General features: G+C 47.7%; 1 protein-coding gene across 1 annotated transcript; it reads left to right on the top strand.

Annotated features, from left to right (window-relative positions):
• The first annotated feature begins 403 nt into the window (after positions 1 to 403).
• GPR139 (G protein-coupled receptor 139) lies at positions 404 to 17,616 on the top strand. Its single transcript, XM_032126302.1, has 2 exons — positions 404 to 588; positions 13,264 to 17,616. Exons 1-2 carry the CDS (start codon positions 468 to 470, stop codon positions 14,196 to 14,198), a joined length of 1,056 nt encoding a protein of 351 aa, XP_031982193.1. The 5' UTR covers positions 404 to 467; the 3' UTR covers positions 14,199 to 17,616.
• Positions 17,617 to 19,780: the final 2,164 nt, after the last annotated feature.

Below are 19,780 nucleotides of genomic sequence, written 5' to 3'. Positions count from 1 at the left end.
CAGTGCATTGTTAACCCGGCTCTGCGCTTTGACGCCGCAGATACGAACGCCTATTGCTGGATGAGCCCCTGCCTCCCCAGCCGGTCGGAAGCCCAGCCCAGGGCTGCAGCCAGGCACACCGAGGGCTGACGGCCCTCGCCTCTGCTCTCCTCCCACTGACCCGCGTGCCAGCTTGGAGAGAAAACCCCTTTTCCTGCTGCTCGCTGCGGGGCGAGCCCGCTGCCCACCGGGAAGGCGGCGGCTCCCGGCGGAGCTCCCCGCTCGCAGCCGGGCTGCCGGGGGCGGCCCGAGGCGGGGGCCGGTCCCGCCCCGCCCCGCCCGGCCCGGCCCGGCCCCGCCGGCTGCCCGGGGGCCGCGCCATGTGCCGCCGCCCGCCGCGGGGCCGCGCCGCGCTCGCCGCCGCCGCCGAGCGTGCGAGGGGCGGCCCGTGCGGCGGAGCGAGCGCCGGCAGCGGGGACAGCGGGTCCATGGAGCACAGCCACCTCCACCTCCACAACGGCTCGCTCCTGGCGCACCACCGCTATGGCTGCGGCTTGGGATACGCACCCGTCGTCTACTACAGCCTGCTGCTCTGCCTCGGGCTGCCGGGTGAGTGCCGCGGGACGGGCGAGGCTGCGGGGCCCCGGCAGCGCCCGCCGGAGCGGCTCCTGCCCGCTGTGCGGTGCGGGGCGGGGCGGGGGGAGCGCCCGCGGTGTCCTCGGGATGCCCCGGGCGCGCTGGCTCCGCGTGCTCGGCGGGATAAGCACGGGCGGTTCGGACAGCAGCATCCCCCGGACAGCAGCATCCCCCGGACAGCATCTCCCCGCCCGGCGCGCTGCCGTCCCGGTGCTGCCTCCCTCGCCAGGGTTTGTCCCTGCCTGCCCTCGCCCTCCTACCCGGCTTCGGGCACCCTGACTTTGAACTTGACGAACAGAGTCAGCCTGTCGTGAAGTTTCTGCCATTGTCGTTTTGGCCATGTGAGTACCAGAGCGGTACCCAGGCGGCCGTGTCCCCACCGATCTCCTGCCGGGCCAGCACAAGTGTAGCTGCCGAGTTTTTCTGGTGCAAATCCCCACCCGACTCTGTGGGGCAGGGCTGGCTATAGGAAGCGACACACTACCACTATGGAACTTGGCTGGGGAAGGAGCATGCTGTCAGAAGCTTAGCAGACAGCTGTCATACTCGTGAGCCTGTCCTTGTGGCTGGTGGAGCAGGACAGTAGGTAGAAAGTCCAGTCTTGAGGTCAGTGTGCAGCAAAGGCAATGGCAATGCTGACACTGAGACCCCTGGTACAGGTACTTGGAAGAAAGTCCCAGCTGGCAGGGACCAGTCTCCAGAGTGTATAACCCTGAGCAAAATTTCCTGCTTAAAAGGGGGACAAAGACATTATAGAGATGTTTGGAACGAGAAAAGCTGAGACAGTCCAAATAAGGAAGGAAAGGATGTCCCAAGCTTGGATGTGAACACCTGTGGGGCACCACTGCCAGCACACAGCTCCAAACGTGCAGATGCCACACGAGCATCACATTGGCAGTACTGTCTCAGCCGAGACAAGGACTGAGCAGGTGCTTCCTCCTGGAGGGGGCTGCCTGTGGCTGCCAGTGAGATGCCTCAGCACGCAGGATGGAGAGGAGCTGCTGTAGTTACAGTGGGCAGCGCTGCCATCCCGGCACAGCTGGGGTGGGCAAACAGCGTGGCTTGCTCACTGGCTTAACACCTCCAGCCTGACAGTGACTTAGAGTGATCCCAAGGACAGGTAGAATGAGTTGGGGAAAAAGTGAAAGCCTTCTGATGCACCAAGGTGAATTGGTGTTTTAAGGGTGTGATACAAGAGAGTTTGGTTTTGTCTGTGTAGAGCTACTCATTTTAAGTGGCATGTGGAATGGCAAGCAGTGATGATAGGTAATAGTCCATAGTTTCCAAATGTTTGTTCGCCTTAATTCCTTCTTCAAGCAATTTTTTCATAGAAAAATTTTTAATCAGACATGAAGAGAAGCCTGCCTCTGAGTGGCATGCATGCAATAACACTCTCCGTAGGAATTGATGTGCTTTGTGTTGGTTTGGTTTGGGGTTTTTTCCCCCGCCTTTCTGTCTCACAATTAAAATTTGAAGATTGGCTAACAGTTCAGAGAACTGGAAAGTTAAGTCCTGTATTTACCCACAGAGGATGCAGAGCACAGGCAGGTAAGTGTCTGTGCTCCAAAACACTGATGAGTCTCAGCCCTGACCTGAAGAGACTCAGCCAGCAGGGATAGGAGGAAGTTTCCCCTTCGTTAATTCCTTAGGGGCTGCTTAGATTCCATAGTAATGAGAGGCTCTGACTTCAACATCAGTCCCCTAGAAACTGAGCAAGACCCTCTCAGGATTATGAGGTGAAGAAGTTGTCATGAAGCACTCTGTGGCTAAGCTTGCCTTTGTGCTTCTCTGAAACGGGGGAAAGTCTTGCGTGCACCAACAAGAAAAGTCATTTAATGAACGTTCTGCACATACTTGCACCAGCTCCCTGGGGATACTGCATTGTAATTACAGACCTAACACTGTCATTCTAAGAACATGGTTAAAGTCAGACACAGTCCAAATTAGCAGTGGTCTCATGCATTTCTCAAGGGATCAGACATCAGTTGATTAGAGCAGTGGCACCAGTGCCAGTGCTTAACAGAACTAGCCAAAGCGCATGGTGGTGCAGCACTGCTGAGTTCCGTGGGCTTACATCAGGTGTGGATGTGTCCAGAGCACTGGCACTGACACCTGGACTCACTGCACATGTACAGTGTGCTGAGTAAATGCACAGTGTGCTGAGTAAATGCAGAGTGTGCTGAGTGCATGAGAAATTCATGAGACTGCACAGAGATGAGAACAAGCTGGATGTGCTTAGGGGAAGGCTCACACAGCCAAGCTTCGTTGAGGATGGGGTACAGGGCGAGAGCAGTGTTAAAAAGAGCTTTTCATGTTTTAATTTGAAGCTGCTCTTCAGTTTTTTGACATTAGAAATTTGTAAAGGTAGCGGGCTTTGTTGGCTGTTAGAGAAAGAGTCCTGAACTATGTGGGATCTTAATTAGCTCTGTGTGGTGCCAAGAATTTTAAGAGAAACCCTGTCTAGGATCTGTCCTCAAATACAGCACTAGTGCAGTGTTTTGCTGATATGCAAAGAGTTAACTCCTTGCCACAAATCTTGGAGAAAGACTGATGAGAAGAAAAGCCAGTTAACTGTTTCCACCTTTTCTGCTGTAGCATCTGAAGGAAATTTCACTAACTCAACAACTCCACATTGAGGCCAAGCGATGCCAGGCCTGACAGTGTGTGCAGCAGAAACATCCTCCCCCTCCCACCCCTGTATAACCCAGGCACCTCAGCAGACCCGGCTCTCAGCAGTGGCTCCTTCTCCCTCTGTTCAACCAGCCACCAGAAAGTCTGTAGATAGCAGAGAGGAGAGAGCGCAAAGCAAACTCCCTTCAGCCCTGCTCTGGCAGTAGCACACAGAGGGAAGGGACAGGCTGGACCCTACAGAGAGGCACCCACAGAGCCCCACCCCACTGCCCACTGACCCTGCGTGGCTGGTGCTGCACCCGAGCTGGCTGCAGCTCTGCCAGGGGTCCTCGTGCCTTCGGGCACCTGGGCCAGGAGGCTGCTTCTTTTCATTTTAAGCAGAGGCTGATAAGACAGAGACAGGTTTTTGAAACTTGTTTCGAGTGCAGGCATGCAAAGGTGTCCCACAAGTACGTGGTCCTGCTGGCAGGAGTGGGGTGTCTCAGGATCAGGCTGCAGGGAACAAGGAGAAAATGCCAGTGCAGTGGTGGGGAGCAGCATGAGGCAGAGGCCCTGAGGTGGGGTCTTCTCCCATTCAGAGGGGAAGGTTTCTCGTTTATGGAGCCGTTCTGCAGCCCCTGCTCTGCTAACCCTGCATTCCCCTTGTCTGTCAGAGAGAACCTCTGAAGTACCTGCAGTTAGCTGGGAGGCAAGAGAGGGGCTGCAAAAAGTCTTAATGGAAATGTTTCTTGCTTTAGTGAGAGAAAATGCTAGAGAGGGGATGGTGTTGGATGTGGGGGAGGGAATAAATTGCTCTGATTCAGTCCAAGAGGAGGCTGGTAAAGGTGAGAAAGCAAAGAGCAACAGGTACCACTCTGTCTCTGCCTTTGTCAGTGAGAGCTGCACAAAGCAGCTGCACCAAAGAGCTCCTTCTGTGGTGGGGCCACTGAACACAACCAAGAAGGTCAGGCACAGAAGTAGCAGTGCTTGCTGCAGAAACCTGGCTCTGACCTTGATTCCTGCTTCATTAGAAGGAGCAGCAGCAATGGAGTTGCCTTGCATGCAGTCCGTTTTTCCATCAGGAAGGGAGCATATTGCTGCTGAAAGGACAGAGCATCAGCATTTCCTAGATCACAGTCTGGCCTGATCCAGGTTCCCAGGGCTCATCTCCTCCTGACAGTGTGAGAGGCAGAGTGAAATCTGGCTTTCTTAGTCAATCCCAGTGGGATTGCTGGTTCCATTTTGCTCCCCAGTCAGTTGCCTACCTGGGATGTGCATTGGCTTCAGGGATCGTTGCATCCCAGTGACACAAAGCACAGCACCTTTACAGCATCTCCAGGAGGCAACAGACTCACAGCAGTACCCCAGGGAAGTGCCACTCCAAACTTCAGGAGCCTGGTACACAACTGTTTCTTTTACTTGCGCTTTAGGCTTTTGCATTAAACCGGTCCCACTGATCTAAATGTAGATTCAGGACTTCACAAGCTTGGGAAAGCAGCCTGGACATGCTTGGATGCTCCCAGCTGGAAGGTGTGAACAGGTAGTGTTCATGTCAGACCTGCTGCTGAACAAGGTGACGTGGAGATGGGGACAACCCGGGTCATCCAAAGCCCAGCCAAGCACAGGGTGCATTCACAGAGCTCCATGCAGAGGGAGAGAAGCTGCAGTCCTGACCTGGAGGAACGTGTCAGCTCAGCAGGGGTGCCTAACTGCTTTGACACTCTGTGAAGAGAGTCCAAGCTATGGACCTTGCCCTAGCAGGTGACAGATTGGCTGTCCTTGCACAGCGAGGCAGATCCTTCCTAGGGCGTTGGATTGACACATGGGTGCACTGAGCCTGTGCAAACTGCGGGGTGGTCCCAGGCCAGCCGAAAGGATGGAGACCTGATCCTTCTGGAGCCTTCTCCCTGTATAAAGCTTGGGATAAGGAGGCTCTCTGGGAGATGTGCATGCCTGGGTCATCATCCTGGCAAGGCAGGTGCTGTTGGTGGGCTGAGCACCCCTGACCCAAGAGACCATCACCATGCAGCAGCCCAGCTGCATTCCCTCCACTCCGAGGCTGTGTGGGGGAATGAGACCTGGAGAGCGCTGCCATCCCTGTGCCCACAGCTGTGACCCAGTTAGTACCCTGAGCGGTGAGGGGGACACGGAGCAACGTTTGCTGGCGACCCACGTGGCGTGTAGTAGCAGTAAATACCAAAGCAGGCAGAGGAAGGTGTACACAGAGCACACAGCGCTGTGGAAGTGTCCGACTCGTTTTGGATTCCTGCCATCTACTGCCTAGTATATTCTTCTGCAATCACAGTACAGGCGTCTGATTAAAGAGAGCATTTCCAACACCTGAATAAATAGCTTTTCTCATAGCAGCATACCTGAAAAATAGAAGTGCTAAAGGAAGATCCGAAAATATGAGTGGGAGAGTTGTTAAAATGTATTGTTATGACCTTGAAAAAACAGCACTCTTCTGCTGTCGCTCATTAGGGAACAGGAACCAAACCCTCCTGAGACCTGATTCAACCACCCTTTTCACTCAAAGACCATATATTCTCTGCTTAAAATCTGAACTGGATGCAAGGCCAGTACATTGCATCTTACTTAAAAGGGGACAAATAGATTGCTGGAACTTTAGCTCGGCTGTTGGAGCAACTGAAGGGCACTACAGCTCATTTACAGTAGCAGTGCTGGGCAGAGGGGAACAAAACTGCTGCTAACACGCTTAAAATGAGTCATTTCCTATTGTAAAATGAATGCTTGTTCTTTAAGGAGAGAAGAACCATTATGAAAAATAATAGATTCATTCTGTTCCTGCACAGAACTGGTGACAGCAAGGTGTGCAGATGGGAGTGATTTCGTTTGGTCAGTGCCTCTGGAGCCTGCAGCTGCTAAAATCTTGCAGCCTGGAAGACAGCATGTGGCTGAACCCATGCTAACGCATGGATTGGGGAGAGGTTGATTGTACATTTCTGGATGCCACTAGACAGAGTACAATTGCTAACTTTGGATTTCTTCTGCCACATCAGTAGGAAACAACACTGTTGGGGCTGTAATGATAATGAGGTGCCATATTTGGGAGGCTCAGCAGACTATGAAGTGCACAACCTTGCATGGCAGGCAGCTACAATGGATTGGAAAGGAAAAACTCCAAAATACATTTTTCCTTGAAATGACAATGACACAAAAGAGAGAGCACAGCCAGTTTTCACGGTAGGTGGGTAATGCAGAGCCCCCAGTTGTTAAGAAGTCAAAACATTCAGAAGCACTAGGCAGTCTAATATCCTGCTGTTCTTCATCCACTCCCTTACTTAGTTCTCTCCTCCTCATCCTCTTTCTGCTGCCTTCCATAAAATGGGGGTGAATCAGCAGAACGAAGGCAGCAGGAGAAGGCCTTCGTCCACACACGGCACAACTCTGTGTAGGCAAACAAACAACACGGAGATGTCCTGGTGGGGGGTGTGCTCTGCTTTCACACACCAAGGGCAAAGCAATCCCTGTCCACAAAAGCTTCCACCTTCTGTCTCAGGTGGTCTTTTTGAGCCTATAATCTCTTTTCCCATTAGCTTTGAGACACCAGAAAAGGAAGCAAAGCCAAAATCACTCCTTGAGCACAGGAGACCTTACACACAAATCAGTTTTCATTTTGCAGAATATGAATATGTACTTACAGATCCTAACTCCCCATGTCTGGAGTGCCTTTGGTGCTGTTCTTGGGGTAAGCTTCTCTCGTGGGAGAAGACGGTGTTGGGTTGTCCCCCAGGACCCCAGTGTGGTTGTGCAGAGAGAGTGAAGTGGAGGCAGCCAAGCAGGACCAGAATTAGCAGTACAGAAGATGACCAAAAAGAGTTTTACCCCTTTATCCATGGAAGGGGAGAGAAGCTTGCCTGTTGTAACACTGAACATCTTTTTCACTGGAATTGTTCCCTTCTACCACCTAAGAGAGTCCCTGCAATGTACAGTCATTAAACCTCTCCATCTTTTCAATCTTATGGAGTATTGCCTGCACGGACAGGTGCTCTAGAGGTTGCTTTTGGTCTCAAGACAAATCACCTGTCAGTCACTTACATCAAACTAGGATATTTCTCACACATTGGTTCACTCCAAGTGTGTTTTCTTCAGTGTCCTGACTGGCACACAGCACAATGATATATCTAGTGGGGATGCAGTATATTCTCCGTGGGCAAATAAAGCCAAACTGCAATGGTTTTACAAAGTCTGTAATTTCCTGCATATTGTGTAAAATTGGTGTAGTCTCTGAGAAAGCTTGGCCATGGGGTTTGCAATCTTGAGCTCCTATTGCATTACCTAATGCTTTAGGAAGACATAAAGACTAGTTTATTTTAGCAAAACCACAATCGAAGGTAAAATCCTCTTAATTATTCATGTTCAGTAAAGAATTCACGGCAGTGTCCTTATGAAGTCACATCCTCTCTCCATCCCAGTCATCCCATGAAACACCTTTGGCATCTGCCGCAGTACTTTGGCATTTGGTATCGAAAGGTTAGAATGGTCACCCTGGAACTCGAGTTACTCAGCTTGAGACCTCTTACACTGCACTGACAGCCCACATTTAGAAGCCACAGACACCTGCCAAATGAGATACCCAAACTGCCTTTGAAAATCCCTGTCTCTCCAGATAGGTTGCATGAATAACCAAATTCCTTTTATGATTTCTGCATCATTTTACAGATCACTTTTTCTGTTCCCAGCTCCAGTTTCCATTAGAAGGCTGTCCTGCTCTGGTAGCAAGATGCGAGGCTAGACTTTGAGATGTGCATTTTAGACATTTTTATCCTTGTGTGGGAGCCTCTAAGCAAGGCTTTGGAGCGGCAGGAGGAATGTCTGAGAGTCATTAGAGACTTTCTGCTCTGCAGGCCCACCTCAGGAAAGGTGGACAAGGAGAGTGAAGATGGGAAGAGGAGAACCAGATCCCTGTCACACTTACACACGCATGGCCCCAGTGAGCACAAACCAGACCTCCCCACATCCTAGCCCAGTGTTCCTGGGCTGTTCTCATACTGCAGAAATAGCCCTGTTTTATACAGACTGCTCCAGAAAAACTCCAGTGGTCTAGGAAAGCCAAAAGCAGCACAGTGTAATTACACCTTTGTGCCAGACAAGCTGCTGCACTCCATCCTCGTGGCTGGCAAGGCTCAAAGGGAGTATCAGCCATTGGCATCTCCATGCCATTGCTGTGTCTGTGCCCTCCAACAGTGAGGAAGTGCTTTTGTTGGATTAAAATCCTTCTCTGGCCTCCGTGACCCACTGATGGCTAATGCCAGCTGCAGAGCAGAGTACCTCATTCACTGCATCCTTCCCCAGAGCCATCTCAGCTAATAAATGCTGTCAGTGAGAAAAGTGGCCCCAGAGGCCAGATTTCATTGTCAGAATCTGGCCTCTGGCACCGACTCTCTCATTCACTTGTGACTCGTAAGCACAAGGCCGTGCTGTGTTTTCCCTGGCAGTAACTAACCCGGCCTCCTGCACCTAGAAGGGAGTTTGGGTTGTCCTGGGAAGGATCTTGGGCCTCCTCTACCTCCAGGTTCTCTTCCACCCTCAGAACTGGCACGGTCTGTCCCTGCAGATGGGATTGCTAAGCACAGGCCACACGAGAGCCTTCCCAAAGATGTGAAACCTCTTCCAGCAGCAATCCTGCATCCGTTCCTGCCATAGCTTTTATGATGCTCTTTTTTTTTTTGCATATATCCCTCTCCATTCCCTGGGAGATGATGCAGGCACCAGCAGAAGGGGCTGACAGCTCTTCCCTCGTGGGGGTGCCTTGCTGTGTGCTGTTTGACAGCACTCGGACAACTGAACAACAAATAAATCCATTTATTTTCAAAAGTCAATCCTCACAGGAACTCCCCAGGAAGACAAAACTTGTATTGCAGTAATTATATTCTGTAAAGTATCTCTTTAGGCTTCACAACAGTTTAAGGGAGGCACTCAGGATATGATAATAAAAGAGGAACAAACTGAAGCACCGTTCAGTCTGTCCCCATCTGCTCTAGTGTGGAGTTTGATCCACACTGGCTGTAAGAGGGAAATGTGGACCTAGCCTATCTTCTTTAAGGACAAACAGCATCCAGAGGTCATTGGAAAAGATCACATAACCAGCTATAGCCAAGATCAGTAAAAAACATGTATTTCCATTGCCACAGCATCTTTGGTTGGGTTTTTTTTTTTTAATAGCTTCTGTTATGTAACGCCTTTGTCAGAAATCACCCATTGTCATCAGCTTCTCCAGAGAGCTCCCACACTAAATCAGGGCTGAACGCCGTCCTCATCTCCAGTCTGGTAACTATTGGTGAGCAGTAAACAGTACCTGTTTACATTTGAATATTGCCTCCTCGCTTAGAGGAAATCATCTATTCCCATCAAGCCAGAACATTCCTTTTTCTCACCACTTATTTTAGCATATTGTACTTACATTCTCAGAGTTCCTAAATCTGAGAAGGAGGTGTTACTAACATTTTTTCTGAGGCAACTTAAAACTTCCCCTTTGTAAGCCATCTCTCTGTGCCAGTCAGGTGACTACTGCTAAGCCTGCAGAGAAGTTTCCCACATTACACGATAATTTGTGGGGATCCTAGCAACAGCTGTGTTGGCTAAAAGGTGTCCATTCTATTCCGTGACCTAACGGAATCACGCTTGGCGAGCAGCACTCGTGGCTACTTCATTTAGGTAGTTTATAAAGCTCAACTGCTGAACCAATGTAGGGGGCTACTGCTTGTGTTGTAAAGGCCATTTGACTGCAGAGGCTGCAAAGTGCTCTCAATTAAAAAAAAAACAAACCACAAATAAAGCCCAGAACTATGCCTATTTCTTCTTTGGACAGATACAATCACTCCTGCTCACGTGCAGTGAAAGTAGTCAGTGAAAGGAGCTCTTCAAATCCCTGCAAAGGCCGCTGTTAGACACTATTTGAGTGATGGCTGTAACCCATGAAATGAGAAGCTGGGGGCAAAACTCTGCCCTCAGCTCACAGGCACTGCTTTGAGGCACGGAAGACTGCCCAGGCTCTGCAGCCAAGGCAGCATGGCTTTGGCATGGGAAGTAAACCCAAATCCACATGGGAGCCTAAGTTACTCCTAAAGGAAGACACAACGGCCCTCCAATGGCATGAATTTTGGTGCTGCAGTTTGTACTCAGAAGCTGATAAAGTCAGAAGAGGTGTCAGAGGAGAGATGGAAGTGTGCTGTGGTGCAGCCTGGCTGAGTTAGAAGGTGGCTGTGTTTTGAGCAGCCTGGACCAAAGGTGTTTGGGTATCAGAGACCTTAGGACGCTGTGTCTCAAATGTCTCGTCCTCATGCCAGGAGGGAAAGAATTGAGACTGCCATTTTGTACAGTTGCTTCTAATCATCTGCCAGCAGCACCTCAAGGCTTCAGCCAGCTAGTCCCCAATCAAGCCCTGGTTCTCAAACAGATATTTATAAATTCAGAATACTGCACTGCAGCAAGCGACGCTGGCATAAATTCCCATCTGTCATCCCCTAATCATCTCCCAGCACAGTGATCAATCTCTTTCAAATTCAAATGATCTTAACCACTTAGTATCTAGAGAATACACTGCAGGAGATGGGCAGTGTACCATCCAGGACAATTTAGGGGTGCTGACCTATCCAGCAGCTGTAGCTCCACCTACATTACAGCAGAGACAGATACTTTTATATCTCCATCATCATCATCTCTGCCATAGTTCTCATCACAGACTACCTTGCTAGTGCAAGAATTAGTGTCAGCAAGGTTAAAATATGGTCACAGATACTCTTCTATCACCTTTCACCCACAGTGGGTAATTTTTGCCCACAGGAGAGCAGGACACTGAAGAGGCACTCAGGAGTTACCGAGACACTGGCACAAGGACACAATTGGTCACAGAGAGTGGTGTCCCTACCCCTTTCCCATTTTCCTGAGCTTTAGGAACAGTTTGAGGACAACCAAGGACCAGCTTAACACTGGCTAGGAAATGGATGAAGGACTGAGGCATCCATAGCTCAGCTACACTTTCCCTATACAGTGTGCAGCAGGAAAAATACTCACAGACCCTGTGCTGAGACAGTCACACCAGCAACTTTCTGCTGCACCCCAGTATGTATCTGTTTGCACAAAGTAGATGGTGTTACTGTATTTCATATCATCCAGCAAGGAAAAAGCTCTAATGTGATCCCAGGGAAAGCATTTCCAGTACAAGGTACAGTAACCCTTGCAGAAGGAATTAGGTAGAGCTCATGTTTACTTCATCAGATCAATTTTCTAATCTGGCTCACCAAGCAAGGCTCGCTGGCCTTGGATAAATAACTTGCATTTCAGCACACGCTGTACTGCCGTGGTGGGGAACCCTGAGAGGGGCAGGGGCAAAGGGTGCAAAGGACTGCTCCTAAATCTGCTCCTCGAGCAAAACGGAGTGGGGTTAGAGGCCAACAGCAGGACCCTGCAGTAGACAGAGAGTTGAGGAGCAGGGCTGCTGTACCTGAACACAGCACGGCTTCAGCATCCCGGCAGGAGCTGCTCTGGCAGTCAGGCCAGAGCTACCAGCAGGGACCAGTGCCTTCAAACATCGCCCTTGCTGCACACTGGTTCCAGCTGCTGCCACTGGAACGAGTCGAATCCAGAGGATTTAAAGAGGAGATGCACCCCATGGGTCACATCCAATATCTGTGAAGCTGAGCCAGTCAGCCTGGCTGGCCAAAACCAGCAGTGGCTGCAGAGCCTTGATAAACACTCCAGCTCGAGGATTTCCTTGACAGTACATCACTCACTGCACCTCCAGGACTCGTCTGCAGGCACAGCAGAAGCATTTCTAAGCAAGTGAGTGAAAAATGACACAGCAGTTCTGGTGATATCACCTCTTGTCTCCCACGTCTGTGCTGAGCTGAAATCAATGCAGCTGCGTTCACATTAATGGAGGACAGAATTGGGAAAATTCCCCTGAAGGCAATTTGAGACTGTACCATTGGAAAGATCGTGCTTCTTTTCTTTTGTTTGTTTGTTTTTAATATAGGGAAAGAGTCAGTTGATTGTCATGTTTGGGTTAGTTTTTTTCCAAGATACAAAATTAATACGTTCAGGTAACGCAAAAATAGGTGAGGGCTGTTAGTCAAGATCATTCACTCTGCTGCAGTTCATTTCCCTGGTGGCAGAAATCTGCTCCCAGACAGCAGGCTTTGAAGGTGTTCATGAAGGAGGAAGTTTTCTCAGTGCCAAGAAAAACAGTTTTTAAAAAAACAAGCGTTTTCAGTTGTAGGACACGTCCTAGGCCGTCATTACCTTCATGTCAGCAGCTTCCTTTTTCTCTGATTTAAAGGAATCTTTCCAATTATTGTTGATTTGTTTTGGGAAATCCATCAAAGCTGGCAGAAATGTTTGAAGCACTGAATGCACAGAAGAGGTGATTTACAGAAGACTTAGAAAAGTATCAACTACAAACATTTGGCACTCACTTGTACAGTAACCACATCTCTGATTTTTAAGCACTTTTCCAGATATTCTAGCCAAGTGATACCAGCTTCTGATGGGAACAATCTTGTCTGTCTCATTCTAGCCAAACTGATAGTAGGAATAATAGGATTTTATTTTTTTTTCCAATTCAAGACTACACAGTAAGTTCTAGTAAACAAGAGAAAGTAGTTAAAATTTGGCTACACCTTAGTGCTCCAGCAAATCTCTCAAGTACTGCAAGGGCTGTTTATATTCATTACCCTTCTCATTCATCCCTTGTTACATGTAAAAGTGAAAAAACCAAGGTGAGAAATAGAAGTGTGTGTGTGAGAGCTTTTTTTCTCCTGCTACCCCTCCCTTTGTGCACAGACAGGAGTCCCAGCATCCCCTGCTCAGGGGTGGATTCCAGAGCTGAGGGCAGGGCCACACACTCTTGTCATTGCAACAGCTTCACTGAGGGACATGACTGGGGTGTTTTCCTTTTGGTTTCTTGAATTTTAATTAGGTGGTCATGTTGCCAAGTGCTTGAACAACTCCAAGCAAGTGCTCAGAAAAGCTAATGTTACATCTTAATAGCCTAACTCTGTGTTTCTTTTTCCACAGCAAACATCTTGACAGTCATCATCCTCTCCCAGCTTGTAGCTCGCAGGCAGAAGTCCTCCTATAATTACCTTCTAGCTCTAGCTGCTGCCGACATCCTGGTTCTCTTCTTCATCGTCTTTGTTGACTTCCTCATGGAAGACTTCATCTTAAACAAACAGATGCCTCAGGTACTGGACAAAATAATTGAGGTCTTGGAATTTTCTTCCATCCACACGTCGATTTGGATCACGGTCCCGCTGACCATCGACAGGTACATCGCGGTGTGCCACCCCCTCAAGTACCACACCGTCTCCTACCCGGCTCGTACCCGCAAAGTCATTGTGAGCGTCTACATCACCTGCTTTTTGACCAGCATCCCCTACTACTGGTGGCCCAACATTTGGAGTGAAGACTACATCAGCACGTCCGTGCACCACGTCCTCATCTGGGTGCACTGCTTCACCGTGTACTTAGTGCCCTGCTCCATCTTCTTCATCCTCAATTCCATCATTGTGTACAAGCTGCGGCGAAAGAGCAATTTCCGCCTGCGAGGGTACTCCACGGGGAAAACAACAGCCATTTTGTTTACTATAACTTCTATTTTTGCCATACTGTGGGCGCCAAGAATAATCATGATATTGTATCACCTCTACGTGTCGCCTATAAACAACAGCTGGGTGGTCCATATTGTGTCGGACATCGCCAATATGCTGGCACTGCTGAACACTGCCATTAATTTCTTCCTCTACTGTTTTATTAGCAAAAGGTTTCGCACAATGGCAGCTGCCGCCTTGAAAGCCTTCTTTAAGTGTCAGAAGCAGCCTGTGCAATTCTATACAAACCATAACTTTTCCATAACGAGCAGCCCTTGGATTTCCCCAGCCAACTCTCACTGCATCAAAATGCTTGTTTACCAGTATGATAAGAATGGAAAGCCTATAAAAATATCACCATGAAAAGGGCAATAGTTGGAGTTTCTGGGTGCAAGTTCTTTTCAAGTGGTTACATCTTCAGGATGTAATTTTCTGAAATGGCTGTTTTGGAGAGAGGTCATTTGATTTCATTTCCCTGGGTGGCCAGGGGCAGATCAGACTGTCAGGAGGAAACAGGAGCACTTGATTTTCGGAGCAAAAGTGAGAAGGCAAACACCTCCATCTCTTATATAGCATTTTGAATATGCTTCAGAGTTCAAGTCTTAGTGTTCAGTCACACTCAAATGTTTTGCATCCCAACACCAGTGCAATCCAAAGTCATCAGAGGGGTGAAGCCACAGCAGTGTTTAATTACAACCTTTTAAAACACAACGAAACCTTACTTGACCATCAGTTTGCAATCAACAAAGTAAATGGATGCTTTTGCGTACTGTGGAAGGTGCCATTTCTGGAGCATGCACTTGCCAAAAATTATGTGTCAATTCTGGCATGAAGTGCCACCACACACAGTTGTGCTGTCAAGACCTCCTTGCAGGAGGCAGCCTGTGAGACACAAACGGTGACAAGCCTGTTTTGGCTCATTTGACCAAGGCTCGAGGACCGATACAGTACCTGTTGCAGCCTTGGCATGGAAAGCAATCCTGCAAGCTGCCAACATTTGCTTGTTTTAAGTTGTTATTTAAGAATGTGACTGAGACAGGGGAGCTCAAGGGAGGGAGGGATGTTTCTAGAGCCAAGAACAAAAGCAGCATCTTTCCCCAGCTATTTCAGTCACGGTGTCTAAGGACTTTCAAGGGTGAAACCAAGTCCTGCCTGATGCAGAGCTCTCACCGAAGCTGCTCCTGTGAGCAGAGTGATCAGAGCCTTCAAGTTCATTCTTAATCAATACAGACTCTCAGTTATCCCCCATGTTCAGGCCTTTAGGGATTAACATATAAAAACCTCAACTTAAGACTTTCTCCTGAGGGATGATGCCATCCTATTGCAGATTTGCCATTGAGTTGTTAAAAAAAAAAAACCAAACTGTGAAAGAAATTCATTAAATACCCAACAGCAGTAAAAACATTAAAGCCTTAGTTTAAGCTGATCTAAGTATTTAGCTTATTTAAAGGAGGTTAGCTTCTCTTCCTTCACACTCAAAAACCAGCACCCCATCAATGCTGACTGTAGAAAATAAGAGATTTACAGGAAGGCTGAAAATGCATTTCTTTTAATTTCTTTCCCTTTCAAATCTTGGCATGTGGCTTCTTGGAGCCACATGCCACAACCTCTTTATTCTACAGTGGGCACTTCAGGGACCTCACTGGCATGAGGGCAGTGAAGGTGTGTGGTGAACACCAGCCCAGCGTGGTCAGTGGAGCTCCTCAGGAGCTGCAGATCAGTGGTAGCTTGGTGCTAACACTGCATTTGTGCCTGTGCCCATCTCCAGTGCCATCAGGGAGCTCATGGTGCATCAGGAACTAACACAGAGAGGTCCTCTGAGGAGGGATCCAGTCAGTCCCACTAAGGTGGGATCAGAAGGCTGAAAGCATCTCTCTGAAATACATGGATGGCTCAGCTTTGGTGCAAATCCCCTAAGAAATGCCAAGCTGGCAGAAGTCCTGCTGAGGACGAGCCTGGTTCCCTTCTGCCACAAAGGCTGTGTTTGCACAATGCCTTGTACCCACATCCTGCAGGAGCCAACCCCACCAACCCCGAGCTCGCCTTTCCCAGCAGGGAATGGCAGCAGAAGGCCATGGAAACCAGGCCCCCGGGCAAAGGGGTGTTCTCAGGAGCAGAGATGGGATGCCTAGGGCCTGCCACTGGCAGAACTGCTCAGCAATTCTCTGCTGAGGCAGCCCAGGGACCACGCAGGCCAGAGCAAGGAGGGGGGCACATCTGGGGAACTGGGCTGAGATGAAAAGCTGACCTTTTCTACCCTCGGCCACCACAGGGATGGTATCCATTTAAATGTCCCCAGAGAAAAATAAGGAGCTTCTCAGTCTGTTGGCTGTTTGTCCTTGTGATCTCAAAGCTTCACCCTTGCAATAATGTAAAAGTGAAAAAGGGATGCTCAGCCTTGTTGTATTTGTCATGACAAGGTTAAAATTACTGCTCCCTTTATAGTGTATTACAGAAATTCAGTTGTGTGTCCATCCTTCCTGCCCTTCTCTTGGAAACCTCCCTCTGGTCTTTGTCAGTTGATAGTAACCAAAGTTACCTTATGGAAAAGGTACTGTATGTTTCATTTTGGAAAAACACTGTATTTATAACTTATTTTTATTCTACATTTGTTATGAGGAATGCTTGTCTGAGTTAAACGTGAATGAATCTGAAGTGCAATATCTATGTAGATAAGTGGTTCATTTTTGAGAATGTATCTATTGAAAAAATACCTATTTATACAAGAAGTTCTCTATTCTATTTAATATAAAAGTAACCTTAAAGAAAATAGTGAATGTTTAGGGCTTTTATTTATTAAAAAACGTTCAATTAAGTGCATGGCATATGCTGCCATTCACATGCTGTGACTTATTAATTTTTGTAACATAATGTTTATCCTGCAAACTATCAGTGTCATCTGATTTTTTCTGTCCTGATAATGTATTTTTGTAAATTACCATATTTAAAAACAAAAATCTTTCTGCGTGACTATTTTTTTCCCTATGAAAAATAACGCATTAAATCCTTGTAACTTATTTGGAAAAACTCACAATCATTTTCCATATCACTTTAGCAATGACAAGGTGCAATTTTCATGTACAGTGGATTGGTCATTTCACTTCGGATAATTTAGGGCTTTAAAAGCTTGCTTCCAAAGCCCTTTGAAGTCAAAGGGAAGGTTGCTAGTGGGTTTTGTGGTTGGTTTTTCCAATCCCCATCATTTCAGGAGGGCTTTGGATCAAACTGTATCTTGTTAGCAGACATTGGAAGCCTTCTTAGAGCCCAGTTTGGATAATAAAGCCTTGACTTTTTAGTCTGCCATATGGGAGCTGCTGTTGATAATACCTGCCTTATTTTTGGTTGTGTGAAGCATCTTGCAATGACTGTTGCTAACTAGCCATTGTCTTGCTGTATTACTCGTACCTCCTAATTTTCCAATAGTAAAAACTTAACCAAGCACATACAGTGTCATTATTTAGGGAAAAAGTATCCTGGAGACAAAACCATCTTTGTTGTGGAGATGGTCTTTTGTACTCTAATTTGTATTTCAAATATCTACAATTAGAAAAAATAAGCTGTGAATGGACAGTTTTGCAGTTATTTACCGGTATACGTCCTTGAAGACCACAGCTAGGAACAAAATACTTTTTAGATGAGTTGCTGGTATATAAAATTATGGGACCTATCACCTATTTAAATTGTGAATATTGATATTTTCATAAGTAGACAATATATTGTGTTTGACAAACTTGTTTGTATTATAATAAATTATGGTGCATAACTTACTACTGTGTTTGGAGCTATTGTTTGATTTGTGGATTCTTATGATGTTCTTCTGATTCATAGATGCTTATGATATACTACAAATGAGAGATAGAAAGTGGATTCAGAACCTCAGGAGACTGCACATGGAAGAAGCCCAACATTTCTTCAAATGAAAATTACCAGCACTGCAGATTTCATACGCCTGGCAAGCGTAAAACTATCTGGGATCAAGTTCCTAATTTCTCTGGAGAAGTAAAAGGACATGAAAAGGACCAAAAAATACTAAAGCTAAGCAGAGAATAGAGAAGAACCTGACCAGAAAAGTCCAGTGTCTGAGAGATCAAACACTCTAGGGTTAAGCACACTGCAAGGACCACGCAGGCAATGCTTGTCAGATTTCCCTGCTGTGAAAGGCTTGGGAGCAGGTTTTAAAATACAGCTTCAAAGAGACAAATGAGGGGAAAGGGGCACTGCAGAAAGGGGCAATGTCAGACTTGGTGGAGCTTATCAGAGTTATTCCTTAAGGAAGGAGCCTGGGGTCTGCCTGTCTTGATACTTTCATTAACAGCTGTGGCATGAGAAGTACTGATGAAGTTATTAAAAAAGGAATTATACTGCTGGCAGAGGACTGAAGGACAGGTATTTCATGTAAGAATCAGATGACCTTGCAGATTGCAGTGATAAAAATGGGATGAATTCAGTAGTAATAAACACAAGGTTCTCCACTTGTCTGCCTGTAACAATACATCTGCTATAAAACCTCAGCAGTCAGAAACAACTAAGAACCCAGTTGTGCCAGCTGGGCTTGAATGACAATGAGTCACCAACAGAAAGCAGCTGAGAAAAAATCCCAGAATGTAATCACAGACACTTCTAACGATACAGCACAGTATTAATTGCATTTTATAAGACTTCATGTGCTAGATGCACATGTATATAAAGGGATAAAAAGCAGTGCAGAAAAACTTGATGAAACTGAGCTGGAATAACAATAAGAGGTTATGAATTTTCCTCAGGTAAATTTGTCCTGGAAGTTAGAAGACATTCTCACTACCAAAGCAGGGAGGCTCAGCAAAAGCCTTGCTAGCAGCCCAGATCTCCCTGCTGGTTTTAAATGGAGCCTGGTGGGTTCATGGACAGAATTATGAGATGAGGCAGGTGGCAGAGTACGTTGGGACCGTGCTTCCTTGGAGCTGGCAGGTCCCTAACTCAGCTCAAAGGACAGCAGAGGTGTCCATTCATCCCATCTCATGCTGAGGGGCAGCATAAGAACCATGAGAGCCAGCAGCCACTCAGAGCAATTCCTGCAGCAAGCCACAATTCCCTCAGCAGCTCTCACTGTGGGTGCTGCAGGTGGGACCACTCTTTACACACCCCCTCTGAACTCACACCAGCTTCTGCCTCAGCTTTCAGTTCTTTAAAATCCTCTTTAAGCCCACCAGGAAGAGTAAAATTTTAAAAAGCAGCCTCATACAGTCCTGAACAATTAAATAATAATCCCACTCTTAGCAGGCTGGGGCTGGCTTTGCAGGATCTGCCTTTCTGACAGCATGCAATTAATTCCCGGGAGTTGCCAGACACACCAAGGGGGTTGAAAGGCTCCAGCCTTTTGTAATAAATAGGCATCAAAAATGAATTTACTGCTAGCTTCCTACAGTGAACCAAATACACATAAATATTTATTACAATTACAAAATGGTGTCGAAAAATATTAAAAGCTCATGTTTTCCTGCCTTACCAACAGGCTAGAAATGCTGCTCCACCTGTTTCTCCCACTCTGCACCTTCTAGCAGACTAAATGGACAAGAGGAGCTGCAGGCAAAAGTATGATATTGAATATTACAGTCTTACAGATTGATTTGCTGTAACAGAACATACTGAAGACCTTCAGCTGAGCCCGGCTCAGCGTGGCTCGTGCTGTACAGCAGCATAATGAAACAGCCCCTGGTCTGAGGATTCTGCAGGGACGTGGTGTCCAGGCAGAGCCTGTGCTCCAGCAGGTCCAGCAGGTGCAGGTTAGCCTAGGAAAGGGGTCGTGGGAAAGGCAGTAATGTGGAACTGAAAGAGGCACACTGGGATGCTGTCCTTGCCATGGCACGGAGAGAGACCCCAGGATGGGTTCTGCTGCTGGAACCTGGCTCCAAATGGGGCAGCGACCCCCAGGGATGGGCACAGCCCTGCAGAGGAATAGTGGCCTT

Source organism: Corvus moneduloides, chromosome 16 (genome assembly GCF_009650955.1).
Source record: "Corvus moneduloides isolate bCorMon1 chromosome 16, bCorMon1.pri, whole genome shotgun sequence".
In the NCBI taxonomy this organism is placed as follows: domain Eukaryota; kingdom Metazoa; phylum Chordata; class Aves; order Passeriformes; family Corvidae; genus Corvus; species Corvus moneduloides.
This window is presented reverse-complemented; position numbering and strand designations above follow the sequence as displayed.